The 19,837-nt window shown below is 41.5% G+C and overlaps 1 protein-coding gene across 1 annotated transcript; it reads left to right on the top strand.

Moving 5' to 3' along the window:
• The first annotated feature begins 159 nt into the window (after window positions 1–159).
• LOC143441969 (glyceraldehyde-3-phosphate dehydrogenase-like) lies at window positions 160–18,876 on the top strand. The gene is made up of 3 exons (XM_076932293.1): window positions 160–268; window positions 17,577–17,698; window positions 18,407–18,876. Exons 1-3 carry the CDS (start codon window positions 266–268, stop codon window positions 18,729–18,731), a joined length of 450 nt encoding a protein of 149 aa, XP_076788408.1. The 5' UTR covers window positions 160–265; the 3' UTR covers window positions 18,732–18,876.
• Window positions 18,877–19,837: the final 961 nt, after the last annotated feature.

Genomic DNA, 19,837 nt, shown 5'->3' with positions numbered 1-19,837 from the left:
CAGAATCTCACTCTATCTCCGACTGAACTCAGCAGAGACTTAACCTATCCCTACAAGTCGTAAAAGTTTCTTGCTTTGAGGGTAGGAAGCAAAGATTTCCCCAGCTCTTGGCTCTGGATGTCTACCATCTTCCAGGCTGACCTAAGTATCCGGATTCCTTGGAACTTCACCACAGAGACAGTCTACAGAGGATGATGACTTTTGTCAGAGAAAACTGGAAGGGTGGTGCGAGTCGGTGGAGAATCTTTGCAAGGGCTTGGGACGGATGGTGAGGACCAAAAAGGCTGGGAGGATGTGACAGACAGAAGTGGTTCACATGGGATCTGAGGACAGAAAAAGAAATGAAGTGTAACTTCACTGACTGAAACCTCGTTTACTGCTTGTATCTCACTTTAAATCGACAGGCTTATTTTTACAGACGGAGACTTGTCCTCCATCTCCTAGCTGGTGTTGTGGTCCACCCACATCCAGAGATGGTATTTGGCAGCTTGGACAACAGAGAGGCAGCAGGAGGTGGTCCAGCAGGTGGTGCCTAGGCCCCGTGTTCCTCCTTTTTTGTTGTTATCTTTAAATTTTATTTTAATTACATAATCTCACTGTGTATCACTGGAACAAACAGATCCACCTGTCCCTACAAAGTTGTAACAGCTCTTGCATGGGATTAGGAAGCAGGGATTTCTCCAGTTCTTGGCTATGGCTAACTAGCAGCTTCCAAGCTGACCTAGTGATTGAGATTTGCAGCAACAATGCCACGGCTCTTGACCCAGGGTCTAAGACCTTGGCCCCTAAGATTTAACAACTCTGAAACTTTCCAGTTGTCAGAACTGTCGTTTCTGGTCTTGCTCTCTGTTCTCTCCAGCTGTCCTTTTACTGCGCTGCCATTCTTCCAGTCAGGGCTGCTTTTGAACTGTTCAGCTGCTGAGCCTTGCCATTGTCTCCCCTTGGCTGACAGACTGGGCAGCTGCATCTGCCCTCACCACTCTCTGCTGCCCCAGCTGCTTTTCAGGTTGACCCCTCAGTTCACAAAACATAAAGACAGGAAAAGCTCACTTAAGAGAAAATCAGATGCTCCAAAACCAGAGAAGACATCACAGGATAGTGCCTTCCAAGCAGCTTAATAAGTGACCATGAGCATGCATCTTCTATTTTTCTGGATTGCTTTTCTCTCAGAAACATAATGGTTTAATTATGGAAAACAAAGAATTTAATGTTTTTCTACCATCACTCCTCAGCGTGTACTAAATCAGTATACCCTTGAATTATATCGTGCTAAAATGTTTGGTTTATGGGCGGGAGACGTAGCTTAGAGTTAAGAACAGTTGGTTCCAGAGGACCTGAGTTATCAAACACAGTACTCACATGGGGTCCTGCACAACTATAACTCCAGCATCTTGGGATCCTAACCACTCTTTTGGCCTCTGAGGATACCACACATACATCATAAACACATAGACGTGCACTCATACACATGTACCTCCATTTTAATAGCATGCAAACTTACTTTTATCCTTATCATTGAAAATGGGTTTATTATGCCGGGCAGTGGTGGCGCACGCCTTTAATCCCAGCACTTGGGAGGCAGAGGCAGGCAGATTTCTGAGTTCAAGGCCAGCCTGGTCTACAGAGTGAGTTCCAGGACAGCCAGGGCTACACAGAGAAACCCTGTCTCGAAAAACAAACAAAAGAAAAAGAAAGAAAGAAAGAAAGAAAGAAAAGAAAATGAGTTTATTTGTTTACTTATTTTTTTTAAAAGATGAGAACAATAGCCAGGTGGTGGTGGCACTCTCTAATCTCAGCACTTGGGTTGCAGAGGCAGGCAGATCTCTGAGTTTGAGGCCAGCCTGGTCTACAAAGTGAGTTCCAGGACAGCCAGGGCTACACAGAGAAACCCTGTCTCAAAGAACCTAAATAAATAAATAAATAAGCTTCCTCAAACTATGTTATATGTTTTATTTGCATGCCTATTTTACATACCTGCATACTTAGGTCTATATAAAAGCTTCTTAGATGAAAAGGGGGCAAGAGTGGGAAAAGTTTAAGATGGCCTAATGTGGAGTTCACTGAGGCTCATAACACCAGAAAATCTGATTCAAACCGTTCCTAACAGCCATGGCTGAGTCCAGAAGACTGGCAACCAGCTATAATCAGTATGTTGTGTTCTCAGTGTCAGTGGGTGTTCAAGAAGGCTGATGCTGGTGTAGAAATACAGCTGACTGATATTCTTTTGCTCGGGCAGCAGGAAGAGACCAACAGCTGCTGAATAGGGAGTCACGATGCCCAACCCTACTGTCTTTGCTCATTTACCAAAAAATTAGAAGGCACACTTACTATAAGAACACTAATAACATTAATCGTGCCTTTCAGAGTTCTGAAGTGCCCGCGAGCATTCAACACTTGTCTGTACTCCAGGAAGAAGCAGCCCCCCTCATCTATTGCACAGAAACTCTGGTGATGATGTAAGAATTAACACTCCTTTGGTGGGGGGATGGGTTTATAATATTAAGTAATTAAAAGCAAGAACTCTAAATTGTTTGGATTGGAATTAGCCTTTGACTGTTTCTGTGATTCTGGACAGGTTATTTAGTGTGCTGGCTAGTTTTATGTCAACTTGATACACAAACTAGAGCTTTCTGAAAGGAGGGAACTTCAACTGAGAAGATGCCTCTGTAACATCCAGCTGTAAGCATTTTCTTAATTAGTTATTAATGAAGGGGGCCCAATGTATGTGAGTGGTGCCATCCCTGGACTGATGGTTCTGAGTTCTATAAGAGAGCAGACTGAGCAAGCCATAGGTAGTAAGCCAGTAAGCAGCATCCCTCCATGGCCTCTGCATCAGCTCCTGCTTCCAGGCTCCTGTTTGAGTTTCTATTTTAATTTCCTTTGGTCATGAACAGCCATATGGAAGTATATGTTAAATAAACCCTTTGTTTCCGAACTTGCTTTTGGGTCATGGTGTTTCATCACAGCAATAGAAACCCTAAGAAAGTCCAATTGGTATCAGCATAATGGGGTATTACTGTGACAGACCTGACCTTGTTTTTTTGGAGGATTGTGGAAGGACTTTGGAACCTTGTGCTAGAAAAGCCATTGAGTGTTGAGAGCTCAGTGGAATGTTCTTTTGGAGCTTGGCAGATAAGAATGTTGAGAGTAGTGCAGAAGATGGAGAAGTTTATGGAGTTTCAGAGGGAAGTTTAAAGACTCTGTCCGGGCTGTTTGCAATTTTGAATTAAGATTCTATTGTCTTAATTGGCTGAGATTAACAAGAGACCAGTACCATTGAAAGTTATACCTTTGTATAACTAGGACAATTGATGCTGGTTAGCTAAAGATAAGAAATTAGTGTTGATTAATAAGATTAACTGTGCCCTGGTTCTTCCCTCTTGAAGAAGGCATTTGATTTAATTTTGATTTTTACAGATTGACCTTGAACTTTTAAAAGCGGTTTTCAATTTTAAAAGAGATTGAATATTTTAAAGAAACTGGCATTTTAATGTGCTTGAATTTGTAAAGACAGTGAGACTTTGAAATTTATCCATGTTTTTAATATGAGGTCTTGGGGATGAATAAGAAAGGAACGTGGCTTAATAGTGATGTGTTTGTGTGTCAGATTGACAAGGGGTCGATTGTGCTGGCTAGTCTTGTGTCAACTTGACAAACAAATTAAAGTTATCTCAAAGGAGGGAATCTCAATTGAGAAGATGCCTCCATAAGATCCAGATATAAGGCATTTCTTAATTGCCTAGTAATGGAGAGGAGGGCCTAGCCTATTATTGTAGGTGGTGCCATCCCTGGGCTAGTGGTCTTGGGTTCTATAAGAAAGCAAAGTGGCTGGGCAGTGGTGGCGATGCCTTTAATCCCAGCACTTGGGAGGCAGAGGCAGGTGGATTTCTGAGTTCGAGGCCAGCCTGGTCTACAGAGTGAGTTCCAGGACAGCCAGGGCTACACAGAGAAACCCTGTCTCGAAAAAAAAAATGAAAGAAAGAAAGAAAGAAAGAAAGAAAGAAAGAAAGAAAGAAAGAAAGAAAAGTAAACAAGCCATGAAGAGCAAGCCAGTAAGCAGCACCCTGAACCAGGCAAAGCCAAATTCTAACTGTATAAATAACTCAATGTCCAAGAGCTTGAGTCACTTCTCCAGCTCTGCCCTCTGTAACACACATAGCTTGTCATCTAGGCTCTGGCTACCTTGGTGACCTGTGCATCAGTTCCTGCCTCTAGTTCCTGCCCAGCCTGAGTTCCTGTCCTGACTCCCTTTGATGGTGAACAGTGATACAGAAGTGTAAGGCTAATAAACCCTTTCCTCCCCAACTTTTTGGTCACAGTGTTTCGAAACAATAAAAACCTTAAGGATATGCTTTGTTATATAAAGCTGCAACCTAGGAGGAATAAAGATGAGTTGATATGTGTAGAAAAAAAAAAAGCTAAAGCAATGTCTGGTGGAGGAGGAAATACAAAGAAAAGGCTTGCATGTTACTATGTTTCCTTTTGCTTTAGAAGTCACTAGCTGTGCCCAGGTTGACCCTCCTGGGTTTCTTTTCCCTGCTTTTTTTCCCCTCCCAGTGATACATTGTAGTCTCCAGTTGTAAAACTTCCAGAATGTATGTACTTACTAAATACCTGAGTTTTTGTTGTTTTAAGAATGAGCACAATTGCACAAGGCTTTAATCCCAGTACCAGGAAGGCAGAGGCCAGTGGATCTTTGTGAGTTCAAGACCTGCCTAGTCTATGTATTGAATTCCAGGCCATCGTACACTGCAAGGTGCAGCCCTGTCCTAAAAAGAAAAAGGAGAAAGAGAAGAAAAGAAATCTCTGCTAGAATAAGGAATAGAAAATTCCCTAAGTTCAGAAAATTTTGAGTCTCTCTGCAAGAGACAATAAAATCCTAAACAAATTAATAGTTTCACACACTGATCAGTGCTGTCTGAAGACATGACTGTTTAGTGGGATTCTAAACCGTGGTGACTTTAAAAGGTGTTTCAAGTAGAGGAGTTTGCAAAGACCAAAGCAAGATAGGCTTTATGACCAGGGGACAGGATTTGTGTCCACACACACTTAGTTCATTAGTTTCAAGATAGCCAGCACACTGCAGGACACAGGCTCTTTGAGCTCTTTGACAACAGATCCAAGTTTGTAGAGCAGTTTCACATACTATTGAGTAAGCTAGTCATTCATTCGACTATTTGGCCTCTCACAACAAGTGCTCAGTAATTTCTTTTTAACCTTTGTGTGCATGTGTATGAGAATGCATGCCACAGCACATGTGGAGGTCAGAGGACAACTACGCATGTCACTCCTGCCTTCTGGTTTTTTGAAATGTGCTCTGTTGTTATTTGTCCCTCTGTATCCCAGGCTAGCTGACCCTTGAGCTTTTAGGTCTTCTCTCATTTCTGCCTCCTATCTCTCCATGCGTTCAGGCATTGCAGACATGAGCAGTTCTGCTTAATATGGGTTCTGGAAATCCAAACTTGGGTCCTTGCACTTCCACAGCAAAAGCTCAATTCATTGCACCCTCGTCCCAACCCGTGTGATTTTTCTTTCTTTCTGAAATAAAGACTTTTATAGACACAGTCTATTCTTTCCTGTCAGGCAACTTGGTAGTAGGAAAAAAGCTGTTTTGTTTTGTTTTGTGACACAGTTTGACATCATAATTCAGGCTAACCTGAAGCTCACTGTCATCCAGGATATGAGTAGCTCAGAATAGCTACCAACTCATGACAAGCCCCCTGCCTCAGTCTCTCATATACTGGGGTTATAGACATGAGCCACTATCCCCAGAGAAGATAATTTTTATTAAATGTTGCTGTTATTAAACTTTAATGTTTAATTTAATGTCAATCATTACATTTCTACAAATATGATCATAGTTTAAAATTTTATTGTGGGGTGTGGTGGTTTGAGTAAGTGGTTTTGAATGGCCGAAATTAGGTCCATATATTTGAAAGCTTAGTCATCAGGGAGTGGAAGAATTGTGAAGGCTTACAAGTGAAGGAGTGTGAAAAGATTATAAGTAGTAGGAGGTGTGGCCTTGTTGGAGTGGGTGTGGCCTTGTTGGAGGAAGTGTGTCACTAGGGGGAGGACTTTGAGGTTTCAGATGCCAACTAAAAGTCCAGTCTCTCTCTCTCTCTCTCTCTCTCTCTCTCTCTCTCTCTCTCTCTCTCTCAATAGATCAGGCTCTAAAGCTCTCAGCTACTCAGCTACTGCTCTTGCCAGCATACCACCATGCTCCATACCATGATAATAATAATTTAAGCCTCTGCAAGTGTAAGGAAGCCCCCAATTAAATGCTTTCTTTCATAAGAGCTACCTTGGTCATGGTATCTCTTTACAGCAATAGAAAAGTGACTAAGACATGGGGTTAGCTGACAATAATGCACATAATATGAAGAGAATTGTAAGGCAGGCAGTCTAATGACCTTTAAAAGATCACATCCTGATCTCTGAGAATGATGAATATGGCATTTAATGTAGCAAATGTTGTGTAGCTGTGATTAATTGAAATTTTGAGGTGCATGAACTATCCTGGATTATCTGTGAGCAAGTCTCTTATAATTGCAAGAGTCTTTAATGAAGGAAGGCAGGAAAAGGGAAGCGACTAGGGCATGGTTGTGATAGGAGCCGAGATCCAAAAAGAAAGCAGTCACTGTCCAGCTAGCTTTGGAAATGAAAAATGGTTTCTAAACAGAAGGCTGCCTTATGAATACCTTTTAGACTTCCGACCATCAGAATTCTAAACTGTCATGAAGTTTTGAACCCTTGAATAACGTGTTATAGTGATGTCTTAGTTTAGACCACTGTGATAATATGTCATGGACTGGGTGGCTTATAAACAACAGAAGTGTATAACTCACAGTTCTAAAGGCTTGGATGTTCACAATCATTGCAAAGCCAACTTGGTTTCAAGTAAGGACTTGTTTCCTGGCTTGCGATGGTGCTTGTCTTGATTTTCACACAGTAACGAGGTACAGGAGTTTGAAGGTCTCTTACAAGCACAGTGTCCCACGCACAAAGCCTCTTCTCTTAATGTTCCAATCATCCTTCCAAGCCACTTTCTCAAACCATTGAATGGGGGTGGGGTGGGGGTGGGTGGGGGTGGGTGGGGGTGGGGTGGGGGTGGGATGGGGGTGGGGGTCAGGATTTCAACAGAAATTGGCAGGTTGGAGCAGAGGACAAGTAAAACAAAGGGTTCACCACAGCAAGCAAGAAGCGGAAAGTTTGTTGTCGGAAAGCATAAAAGATGTGTCCTTAAAATGGAATTTCAGATAAACACATTATTTTTTTTTTTATTATATATGTCCAAATGGTCCCAGATATTATACAGAATATACCTAGTTGTTGTTGGGAACACAGCATGAAGGTCTTTGAGCCCACAGATATCTAGGGAAAACTAACAATGTTGAGCAACCATGGTTGTCCTCTCAAAGAAATAGATGTGAAACATGTTCTTTCATCCAAAGGGCTGAGAATTGGAGATGATTAAGAGTCTGATGATCTATCTATCTGTTGAACCAGGCCATACCAAGATCCTACGACCAGGAGTGACGGTGGCTAGTAATCTAAATAACCTTTAGAGTCAGGGGCTCCCCAAGCTCCTACAACCAGAGCCAGAAGTGGCTAATAGCCCAGATGACCTCTGCTATCTGTATGATCAAGACCCCTATACCCTTAAACTAGTACAGGAAGCCTATCTCTAGAACCCATCTTCTTGGAGGAAGTGAGTTTCAATATAATTATGATTCCTTGTGCACCACAGATTGTATTACACCAGGAAAGTTTCTTTTAAGATTATACTGTGTTTAAATTAGTTGGGAATAAACTACCTGGGACCAGACTTCCCAAAGTCTTGGTCCAGGTTGAAGAAGTCAGTCTGACCTGATTTGCATTTTTACCTCTTTGCAGTTCATTCTCCTTCCTGCCATGATCACAGGAAGGGTCTCCATTTCTAAGCTGAATTGTTTTATTTTATTTGAAATTCAAATGTAACTGAATTTTTCATAAAATTTTTTGCTAACTCCAGAAACCCTGAACTAGTATAAATTGCTTATAGATCAACTTCTGAAATAATTGTGAGAACTATTTTTTGTTAAATAACCCCAAGATCCCATTCCAGACAAAACTGAATTAGAAACTCCAAGAGTGAGACTTAGCAGTCTGATAGTCGTAGCCTTTTATTAAATGTATTCTAGTTCATCTAAATCTGCTTATTCTAAATATTCTATTCTAAATATTCTCTTTACTCTAGATTAGAACCTCTATTCTAAATTCCTTGGGGGAAAAGATACAGCCAGTCTTATGTAGCTCTCAGTGCCTGATCTGCTTTGGACAAAATGATGACAGATGTAAGCACCTCTTCCTCCTCCCAGTGGGCGTTAGCTACTTACAGATTCCCAGAATTAGAAGGGATCAGAAAAGCAGGATGAGATTCCCACTGTATAGTAGGTGGGATAATTATAAAAAGCAAGATGAAGCTCCTACTGTGTGGTAGGTGGGGTAACTATAAGAAAAAGAAAGGCTTTTCTTAAACCATTTCCAATTCACTCTTCATATTTTGTGACCTTCAATTACAACTCCATCTTGAAGCACATTTAACATTGTGATTTTTTAGATGCTAAATGTTAAAAGCAATTTTGGGTCTTGACTGGTGTGGTGGTTTAAATATGCCTGGCCCAGGGAAGGGCACTATTAGGAGGTGTGGCCTTGGTAGAGGGTGTGTGTCAGTGTGGGGCTGGGCTTTGAGACCTTCTTCCTAGCTGCCTGGAAGCCAAGTCTTCTTTTGTTGGCCTTTGGATCAAAATGTAGAACTCTCAGCTCCTCCAGCACCATGCCTGCCTGAATGCTGCCATCTTTCCACTATGATGATAATAGACTGAACCTCTGAACCTGTAAGCCAGCCCCAATTAAATGTTTTCCTTTATAAGAATTGCCTTAGTCATAGTGTCTCTTCACAGCAATGGAAACCCTCACTAAAACAGAAGTTGGGACAAGGGACCAGGGTATTACTGTGATATGGCTGACCAGGTTTTTGTTTGGAGGAATGTAGATTTTGGAGGAATATAGATTTTGGGACTTTGGGACTTTGGATTTGGAGATCCATGGAATGCTTTAAGTAGGACTTAATGGGTCATCCTAGTAGGAATGGGGAAGATTGGTGCTGAGGTTGATTTGAGGTCTGGAGATAATTCTTATGTTTTGGTGAAGAATGTTTCTGCTTTTTCCCCTTGTCTGAAGAATTTTCCTAAGGCTAAAGTAAAGAGATTTATATTAATTTATAATAATTGCATTGACAAAGAAGTCTCAAAAAACACCCAGCATAGACTTTGTCCTCTGGTTTTCTCTTATGAAGAGTGTTTTGATCAAGCATAGAAAGCTTAAAAGGAGAAAATACAAAATCTATGGTTCAAAGAGTAAAGGACACCAGGAAGTAGAATGAAGCTAAATCCTGGGTTCATCGATATCAAACGGAAATAAGGAAGTGGTGATCTCAAGGTAAGATCCCTCCTAGCTAGACTCATATATTTGCAGTTGTACAAGGCAGAGCTATATCATGTTAGGTATAATTATGACCTGGTTATTGTTTTCATTTGTACATAAGGAGAGATGATTATGTTTCAAATTGACAAGGAATGGATTGTGATGGCTATTCTAGGTTTTCAACTTGATTAATATCTACTATGCATAGCTTAGGTCCAGACATGGTGGTACACACCTTTAATCCCAGGAGTCAGAGGCAAGCAGATCTCTGAGTTCAAGGTCAGCCTGGCACAAAGTGCCAAATAAAGAAAAGCTTAAGTCCGTGTATGGTGGTACATGCCTTTAATCCAAGGAGTCAGGAGTCAGAGACATGCAGATCTCTGAGTTCAAGGTCAATCTACAGAGCAAGTTCTAGGATAGCTAAGCTTAGGTAGTGAGAAATTTGGAAAACAAAAGGCTGGTAATAGAACAAGGGACATGTTCCAGCTCTAACAAGCAGGCAAACTTGGCAGCTTTGGCCACGTGGCTCTGACTTTAGAGACGGGAATAGAAAGGACTACTGAGACAATTGATGCTGGTTACTTGGAGCTAAGATTAAGAAGAAACAAGATATTGAGGTGAAATCTTCATGGAAGTGTTTTTTGAGAGCACATAGAAACTATGTTCCAGAAGTAGCCAAAGTAGTAACTCATGCTGCAACTGGACTTGGTAGTATGTAAGAATCACCCAGGTGGTACTGGTTTTGAAGGCATGAAGAGGTCATGGAGAGCAGCTGAGGCTTGACACTGTGAGAGGCCAGGGAAGGCCACTGATAAAGGCACAGCCTCAATTGCAGGTGACAGCCCAGGATTGAGGTGGTCACGTGAAGTTGAGGCTTGGCACCATGAGGATAGCCTATGAGAGGCTATTGGTGAAGTGTAGTTACAGTGGAAGACTCTAGTGAATAGAAGATGTCAGTACCTTGGGATGATCACCAAGAACAGTACCAGCAATGGAGTGGAGTCAATGAGAGCCTAGAGTCCTACATAGGGTAGAGGGTAGAGGGAGAAGTGACACAAGCCCTTTGGAGGAGCCCAGAAGATCATGTGTGGATCCCAAACATTGGAACAAGTTGAAGTAGCCTTGGATACCCCAAGATGTTAGAGATGCCAGAGCCATGGGATACCTGCAGAGGAAAGCTAACATGGAGTGACATCAGCCCAAGAGAAAAATGTTTGTTGCAGTTAACAAAGATAAAAGGAGCTCGAGATCTGAAGAGTGATTTGATATCAGGCATTGAGATGCAGAATTCAGAGTTTGCCCAGCTGGTTTTATAGCTTGCATTGGTCCAGTATTACATTATCATCTCATGATGTTTTGAAATGGTAATATATATCCTATGTGATGTTGGAGGTATGTGATCTGCTTTTTTATTTTCATTTCTTAAGGGATGACAATTAAGAGACTGCATGAATCTCAGAAGAGACTTTAAACTGTGGACTTTTAATATTGTTGAGACTGCTGCAGACTCTGGGGACTTTTTTGGAGAGGAAAGAGTTTATTTCATCTTATATCTTATAGTGCATTATGGATGGTAGTCAGGACAGGAAATCAAACATTAATTTGGAGGCAAGCATTGAAGAAGAGGTCATGAAGGAATAGAATTACTATCTTGTGCAGACTGATTTCTTATTCTAGCTGTTCATGGATGGCGCTTGCATTAGTAAATCATCAAGAAAACACTCAATGATCTTTTGCCTCATGCTAGAGTCTAACTCCTGTTAGACTATATTTGATAAAAAAAAAAAAGGATGAACAAAAGAAAGAAAAAAAGAAAGAAGAAGCAAAAGGAAGGAAGGAAGGAAGGAAGGAAGGAAGGAAGGAAGGAAGGAAGGAAGGAAAGAAAGAAGGAAGGAAAGAAGGAAGGAAAGAAGGAAGGGAAGATTTTCTCAAAAAAAAAAAAAAAAGCTCTTGGTTTTATTGATTCTTTGTATAGTTCTTTTTTGTTTCTACTTGGTTGATTTCAACCCTGAGTTTGATTATTTCCTGTCATCTACTCCTCTTGGGTGTATTTGCTTCTTTTTGTTCTAGAGCTTTCAGGTGTGCTGTTAAGCTACTAGTGTATGCTCTCTCCTGTTTCTTTTTGGAGGCACTCAGAGCTATGAGTTTTCCTCTTAGCAATGCTTTCATTGTATCCCATAAGTTTGGGTATGTTGTGCCTTCATTTTCATTAAATTCTAAAAAGTCTTTAATTTCTTTTTTTCTTTCTTCCTTGACCAAGTCATCATTGAGTATGGCGTTGTTCAGCTTCTATGTGTATGTGGGCTTTCTGTTGTTGTTTTTTGTTTGTTTGTTTGTTTGTTTTTCGAGACAGGGTTTCTCTGTGTAGTCCTGGCTGTCCTGGAACTCACTCTGTAGACCAGGCTGGCCTCGAACTCAGAAATCCGCCTGCCTCTGCCTCCCAAGTGCTGGGATTAAAGGCGTGCGCCACCACCGCCTGGCATCTTTCTGTTGTTTTTGTTGTTATTGAAGACCAGCCTTAGTCTGTGGTGACCTGATAGGATACATGGGATTAATTCAATCTACTTGAATAATTGAGGACAGTTTTGTGACCGATTATATGGTCAGTTTTGGAGAAGGTACCATGAGGTACTGAGAAGAAGGTATATTCATTTGTTTTAGGATGAAATGTTCTATAGATATCTGTTAAATCCATTTGGTTCATAACTTCTGTTAGTTTGACTGTGTCTCTGTTTAGTTTATATTTCCATGATCTGTCCATTGTGCAAAGTGAAATGTTGAAGTCTTTCACTATTATTGTGTGAGGTACAATGTGTGCTTTGAGCTTTAGTAAAGTTTCTTTTATGAATGTGGGTGCCCTAGTATTTGGAGCATAGATGTTCAGAATTGAGAATTCTTCTTGGTAGATTTTTCCTTTGTTGAGTATGAAGTACTCTTTCCTATCTTGATAACTTTTGGTTGAAAGTCGATTTTATTCTATATTAGAATGGCTACTCCAGCTTGTTCCTTAGGACCATTTGCTTGGAAAATTGTTTTCCAGTCTTTTACTCTGAGATAGTGTCTGTCTTTGACACTGAGGTGCATTTCCTGTATACAGAAAAAGGTTGGCTCCTGTTTATGTATCCAGTCTGTTATTCTATGTCTTTTTATTGGGGAATTGAGTCCATTGATGTTAAAGATATTAAGGAATAGAGATTGTGGCTTTCTGTTATTTTTGTTGTTAGAGGTGGAATTACGTTTGTGTGGCTATCTTCTTTTAGGTTTGTTGAAAGAAGATTGCATTCTTGCTTTTTCTAGGGTGTAGTTTCTGTACCTGAGATTCTTTATCTCTTGTATTCTGTTGGTGATGCTTGTGTCTATGATTCCCGATCTTTTTCCTAGGTTTTCTATCTCCAGGGTAGTCTCCCTTTGTGATTTCTTTATTGATTCTATTTCTATTTTTAGTTCCAGGATTGTTTTATTCAATTCCTTCACCTGTTTGGTTGTGTTTTCCTGTAATTCTTTAAAGGATTTTTGTATTTCTTCTTTAAGGGCTTCTAGCTGTTTACCTGTGTTCTCCTGTATTTCTTTAAGGGAGTTAGTTATTGTCCTTAAAGTTATCATCATCATCTGCTCCAGCCCGAGGGGAATTCAATGAGGACATAGGGAGGGGGTGGGGTGAAAGAATGAAGGGACAAGAGACAAGAAGAAGGAGGGCAAGTTTGAAGGGTTTGATCAAGCTCTCAAATTTTAATTTCAGGTTGCAGGTTATAAAGACATAGCAAAATGGGAAGTTTAGGCAAGGATCATTGCTTAAGGCTATCCCACTATCATATCCTCATCGCCTAAGACCATCCTACTATCATAAGTGGCTTCTGGGAAATAACAGATGTTCTTCAAGTTCCTAGGGCCTGAGACTGGGAACGTCCTTTCTTAACATGGTACTTTAAGTGACTTGGTTTTCCAGAACAGGGGGTAATTTCCTGGGTTTGGCTCCTGGCAATCACCATGAGATGTGACTTTAAATCAGAGTCTTGCTTTTCTGGTGCACTGGGGTATCCAGGGCTCCCTGTGGTGGGAGAACTGGCTTCTGATGATGCCAAAGTAGCCTTGGTTTCTGTTGCTTGTGTTCTTGCCCTTGCCTCTTGACATCTGGATATCTCTGATGTTAGCTGGTCTTGCTGTCTCTGACTGTGGCTTGTCCCTCCTGCAAGCCTGGGAGGAATTTGGGTATGAAGAGCTGTGGCACAGGGTCAGCTCTGGAGTGCAGACAACATCTCCTTCAGTGCTGTATTACTTATAACAAACCAGCATTTGTTACCTGTTTTAAAAGTATATACTTTACAAAACATAGAGAACTTGAGTAACTTTCTCATTTGAAATGCAAGTATGTGCAGAACCAACATTTATAACCAAATAGCTTGTTCCCAGCTCTATGGCTAGTTCCATTCATAGATACACCCCATTGCAGGATATTTGATCATACTGTGAACCCCGAGATTGTATTGTCTGGAAAAATTTGTTTCTAGTTGTGTTGTGGCTCAGCCTTTGCACACACCTTTAATCCCTCTGGCTGGAATACAGACACACCCTTAGTACACACTTATAATACCACACAATGGAAGTAAAGTTAGTTTGTAGAAGGAAGCACCCATAATTGAAAAGGATGTCTAATCGAGAGGCAGACAAAGTGATGAATCAGAGAAAGATGTGACAGAATAGGATATGTCTGACTCTCATGAGACCAGAAAAGAAAGAGACAAGAAAGTAGTGCAGGAGGAAGGAAAAAGTTTTACAAGGAGAGTTTTACAGGGACAGGTTGAAGAGAGAACAAGTTAGACACAGGTGAAGACAGAACCAGAGAATGAGGAGGAGTCAGAACCTTAGAACTGTAAAGGAGGACCTCACCCAAGTCTTGGGAATTTGTGGCCACCCATTAACTCACAAGACACTGAACTTGATGCAATCAGCAAGAGGTATATTTCAATCAACATGTTGAGGTCAAGACCTGTAGCCCACGCAGGGGCAATGGGGTCTGACCCCGGGGCTTTGGAGACAGAATTTAAAGCCAGAAACCACAACTCGGGGGGCAAACCACAACCCAGGGGGAGTGAAGGAAGGTTATTGGAGAGCACCTGTGGAAAGTCCCAGCCCATTATTCAATTTGTGACAGGATACAAGGAAGAGTCATCATGGAGAACATTTTGTATAGACTATTCTCTAAGAGCCTGTACGTAATCAGCCATCTATCTTGTGGTCAGCCAAGTTCCTGAAACACAGAGCTCATAACCAAGCTGACCTGCACTCTTGGTTCTGTTCAGTCTGCTAGGAGGTTTTGAAAAATTTTAACCCTTTCAGAACAAATTGCCAAAGGTAGTTTGAGACAAACCAGAGCAGAGGCAAGCAGAGAAATCAGATTGAATCAGTCAGCTTGGAGAGGAGTTTGAGCCAGAACAGCTGAGTTGAACCAGCCAGCCAGCCAGAGTTCAGAAAGAACTATAAAGGGTGAGCTTATTCAGCAGTAAGTCTCAGAAGCTGAAAACACTCTAGGCCTAGATTAGATTGTATGGAGGCTAAAAGCTTCCAGGACTAGGCCTAGGTTAGCAGATGGAGGCAGTAAGACTTGGAGAAAACAATTACATCAGGCAAATAAAAGTAATATTTACATATCCCATCTTCCATCTTAAAATGGGAATTCAATTTCTGCTAAGTGTGTTTTCTACACATTTAGTATCAAACCAGGTTATTTCCTACCTATACTGGTTAGTTTGATGTCAATTTGACACAAAGTAGAGTTACCAGAGAGGAGGAAGCCTCAACTGAGAAAATGCATAGACATGATCCGGCTGCAAACTAATCCCCTGTAGGGCATTTTCTTAATTGGTGATTTATGGTGGAGGTCCTAGCCTATTGTGGGTGGTGCCATTTCTGGGCTGGTAGTTTTGGGTTCCATAAGAAAGCAGGTTGAGTAAACCATGAGGAGCAAACCAGTCAGCAGCACCCCTACATGGCCTCTGAATCAGCTCCTGCATCCAGGTTCCTGAACTGTTGGAGTTCCTGACCTGACTTCCTTCAATGATGGACTATGATGTGGAATTGCAAGCCAAATAGATCCTTTCCTCCCTAACCTGAAGATGCTATCTTTTAGAGTGAAAATTTAGGCATCCCTCAATTGATTACTTTGCTATCTCACAGCTAGAGCGAGAACCAGCTGCTGCCATTAGGTTATTCAAATGCAATTCACATAAATAGAGCTCCGTGATGCAGAAACACGACAAGGAAGAGTATAGCACAGGACCTTCACTGTAAGGAACAGAAAGGTTGATCTTCAAGCTTGATGGACTCTTAAAACGATGACACAATCTTGGTGACTCCTTTATTTCTAACCTGTTGGGATGTTGTACCTATATCATCCATCCACTGGTTGTACAATAACAATGTAGCACTGACTCTGTTTCACCTCTTCTTAAAAGAAGCTGGTGTGGATTTAGAAGCTGCAACTTCAGCAGAAGTTGGACCCCATCAGACAATGCAGACTTTTAGTGAATGTCAGTGGGTCACCAAGGTCATAACATGGAATCATGTGAACACCTTCAGCAAGCAAAGCAGCACTATATTGAGAGAGTATATCAGTGGCTTGTAGCCTCTAAAACAGCCCCTACCTTTGAGTACTTAGGGCTACTATCATCTGTTCTTCCTGATTAACTTTCTTCACCCTTCTGCAGATCCCTTCTCACTGTTAACTGGGCAGGGACTAAGTGACTTTCCCAAGGTCACATGGCACTTTAAGGAACAGTCAGAATTTCAATGCAGGCTCTCTGGTTTCTCATGTGTGTTCTGAAGCCCTCTCTTCTATGACCCTTGCTAATAAGGGTTTCCATTTCACAGATAAGTATGTATTACAAGGAGGATACCTGAGCCCATGGACAGCACAAGGCCCAATATGAGAGCTCAATAAATATTTGTTGAATGTTTTACTTTGCAAAATTATATCCTTAGGAAGGAAAATACCTACATGTTTTATTATGACTAATTATTTGCTTATAATAACTACTTATTTTATGGTTTTAGGTTCCCTGTGTGTGTTATGTCAGCTTTGCAAATTAATTTTGTAAAAATAATCTGATTTTACTTGGACATTAGATTATCTGGCAAATTTGGTTTGGACTGAGCCTGTGCTGGCTTCTCATCCAGTTCTAAGAGCAGGCAGACAATATTTTTTTGGGAACCTGTTTTAGAATATTCTCCAAACATAGTAAAAGGGTTTTTTCCCCTTTAGTTTATAGTTTGGTACTTCTGGATATTTGGGGACTTCTGTTTGCCTCCAGGTAAAATATGATATATATGCATAAGTAATGAGGTCATTAGACATTTTCTAAGAGGAATAAGATGATGGCACAGCCCTGAAGAACATTTAAATATACAGCAACCAACCGGTGCCCATTTGAAGCTATAACTCCATCAAACTGTGGGGATGAGCCAACACAAAATTAGACCATCTGTTAGCAAGAAAAGTTCCAACAGGAAAATGTAGGTAGGACATGAGTCATATGATATGACATGCTTGTCCCGTAAGTAAATCCTGTTTAAGTAAACCTATGTTTGGAAGGAGGGTTTTTATTTGTTTTTTTATTTTTATTTATTTCTTTTAATGTAGAAGTGCTACAGGTCTAACCTGCTGAGTTCTTACACACTTGACCATCTCAGAGTAATAGACTTTGGGAGTAAGTTGGTTATCATCCTTGTAGAAGCCTCTGCTACTACATGTACCTTCTTTTCACAAGTAATTTGTGATCATTTAAAGCCAGCAGAGAATTAAGCCATGCGTGTTTCCCTTTGATTGTGATGTTGTTATTGTTTGTGTTCAAATGGTATGGTCTGACATGAAGGCTAGTACTAAAGGCTATAAAATATTAAAATGTGGACCCCTTTCTTACCAATACTGTTGTTAGGAGGTAAGGCTTAAATTCCACAATGCCCTATGGTCAAGCTAGCAGTTCACAGAGATAGCATTTTTAAAATGATGTTCCAGCCAGCAGCCTGAATCAGGAACCACTGGGAAGGATCTGGCTTTAGTTGCAGAGCTGTGAATCGCACCCCACGCCCTCTTCTCCCTCCTCTTCTGCTTTCAGAGCATGGAAAGGTCTCAGCTGAGTCATGAAACAGCTACAAATGTTGGAGGCACCAGGAGAGAAGAAAAAAAAAACCGAAAACAAAAAAACCAGCTCTGGGATCCCCAGGCCACATTAACAAGGTATGATGCTCACAGGATGTGTATCCCTACTGTGTCTGCAGGTCTGCAGTGCAGACTGATGCTTGCCCCTTGCTGTCAACTAATGAAAACCTGGTCTCTCTTACTTGATTTTTCTGTATAATGTGCCTTTGATGACACTTCCTCTCCTTCATTCTAGGGCACTGTAGTTTCTCTCACTTTCCCCCTACTCTTTGGCTGCTTCTTTTCTGTGTCCTTCGGGGATTTTCTTCTCTACAAAATGACCACAATGCAATACACTTGACCTCTTAGCTGAACTCTGGATGCTTCCAGATGTCCCATGGGTATTTCTAGTTCTCTAGAAATATCCACATGAACTTTGATATCTTCTTCACAAACTTGTCATTCTTTGTGTCCCATCTGGTGAATGGCAACACCCTCAGAAACCAGTTTTTATACTTTAATTTTCACTTCCTCCCTCACCATGCTCCCCCTTTCTCTTGAATCCACTGAGTCTGGCTGACTAGAGTCAGGCTGATGACCTAAGACTAATAAATTGTTCAGAACTGAGAAATTTCACACAATATAAACCATCCTATGATAGCTAACCATTCAAAATGTGTTTCAAAAACTCTTCTACACAATAAGTTGTCTTAGACATATTAGTTGATAAACAGGTTTCCCCAAAGCAACTCAAAACTGCTTTCCACATAGGAGAGGATCAGGGCTCTCTGATCCTTTCTGTTCCAGAGACAGCCGAATCTTCTCATGCAGTGTGAGCCTCATCCACAGGATAGTGAACATGGGAGTGAACAGATTTGGCCATACTGAGTGCCTAGTTACCAGGGCTGCCTTCTGCTCTGCAGTTGGCAAAGTGGGTATCATTGTCATCAATGACCCCTTCATTGACCTCAACTACACAGTCTACATGCTCCAGTATGACTCTACCCATGGCAAGTTAAATGGCACCATCAAGTCTGAGAATGTGAAGCTTGTCATCAACAGGAAACCCATCACCATCTTCCAGGAGCGAGATCCCAATAACATCAAATGGGGTGATGCTGATGCTGAGTAGGTCGTGGAGTAGTCTACTGGTGTCTTCTCCACCATGGAGAAGGCCGGGGCCCACTTGAAAGGTGAGGCCAAAAGGGTTATCATTTCTGCCCCTTCTGTCAGTGGGTATGAACAACAAGAAGTGTGACAACTCAGTCAAGATTGTCAGCAATGTTTCCTGCACAACCAGCTGCTTAGCCTTTCTTGGCCAAGTTCATCAGTGACAACTTTGGCATCATGGGAGGACTCATGACCACAGTCTATGCCATCATTGTCATACAGAAGACTGTGGATGGCCCCTCTGAAAAGCTGTGGCATGATTGCCATTAGGCTGCCCAGAACATCATACCTGCATCCACTGGTATTGCCAAGGCTGTGGCCAAGCTCATCCCAGAGCTGAAAGGGAAGCTCACTGGCATGGCCTTCTGGGTTCCTATCCCCAATGTATCCATCATAGATCTGACATGCCACCTAGATAAACCTGCCAAGTATGATGGCATCAAGAAGGTGGTGAAGCAGGCATCTGAGGGCCCACTAAAGGGCATCCTGGGCTACACTGAAGACCACTTTGTCTCCTGTTACTTTAACAGTAAATCCCACTTCTTTGTAACTTCACCTTTGATGCTGGGGTTGGCATTGCTTTCAATGACAACTTTGTAAAGCCCATCTCCTCATATGACAATGAATGCTGTACAGCAAGAGGGTGGTGGACCTCATGGCCTACATGGTCTCCAAGGAGTAAGAAGCCCTGGACCACCCACCCCAGCAAGGACACGAGAGCAAGAGAGAGGCCCTCGGCTGCTGAGGAGTCCCTGTCCCCAACACTGAGCATCTCCCTCACAGTTTCCATCCCAGACTCCCCTCAATAAAGTCTGCTGTACCCACAAAAACAAAACACAAAAGAAGTGGATCGTGTGTATTCATTGCTGAAGTGGTTTTAAATGGAAACACTCAGGTTTTGTCCTGAAAGAAATACATGCAGGTGTATTGCCATTGTGTAAGCTAAATTCACAGCAGTAAGAACTGAGAAGCCTGATACATAAAATTCAAACCAGCGAATGCACTAGAGTGGTGAGATTTGTTTGTTTTTGATATTGTATGCATCGTAGATAAAAACCAGGAAGATGA

Source organism: Arvicanthis niloticus, chromosome 4 (genome assembly GCF_011762505.2).
Source record: "Arvicanthis niloticus isolate mArvNil1 chromosome 4, mArvNil1.pat.X, whole genome shotgun sequence".
Taxonomy (NCBI): domain Eukaryota; kingdom Metazoa; phylum Chordata; class Mammalia; order Rodentia; family Muridae; genus Arvicanthis; species Arvicanthis niloticus.
Note: the sequence above shows the minus strand (reverse complement) of the source record. Positions and strands in the feature narration are given on the sequence as shown.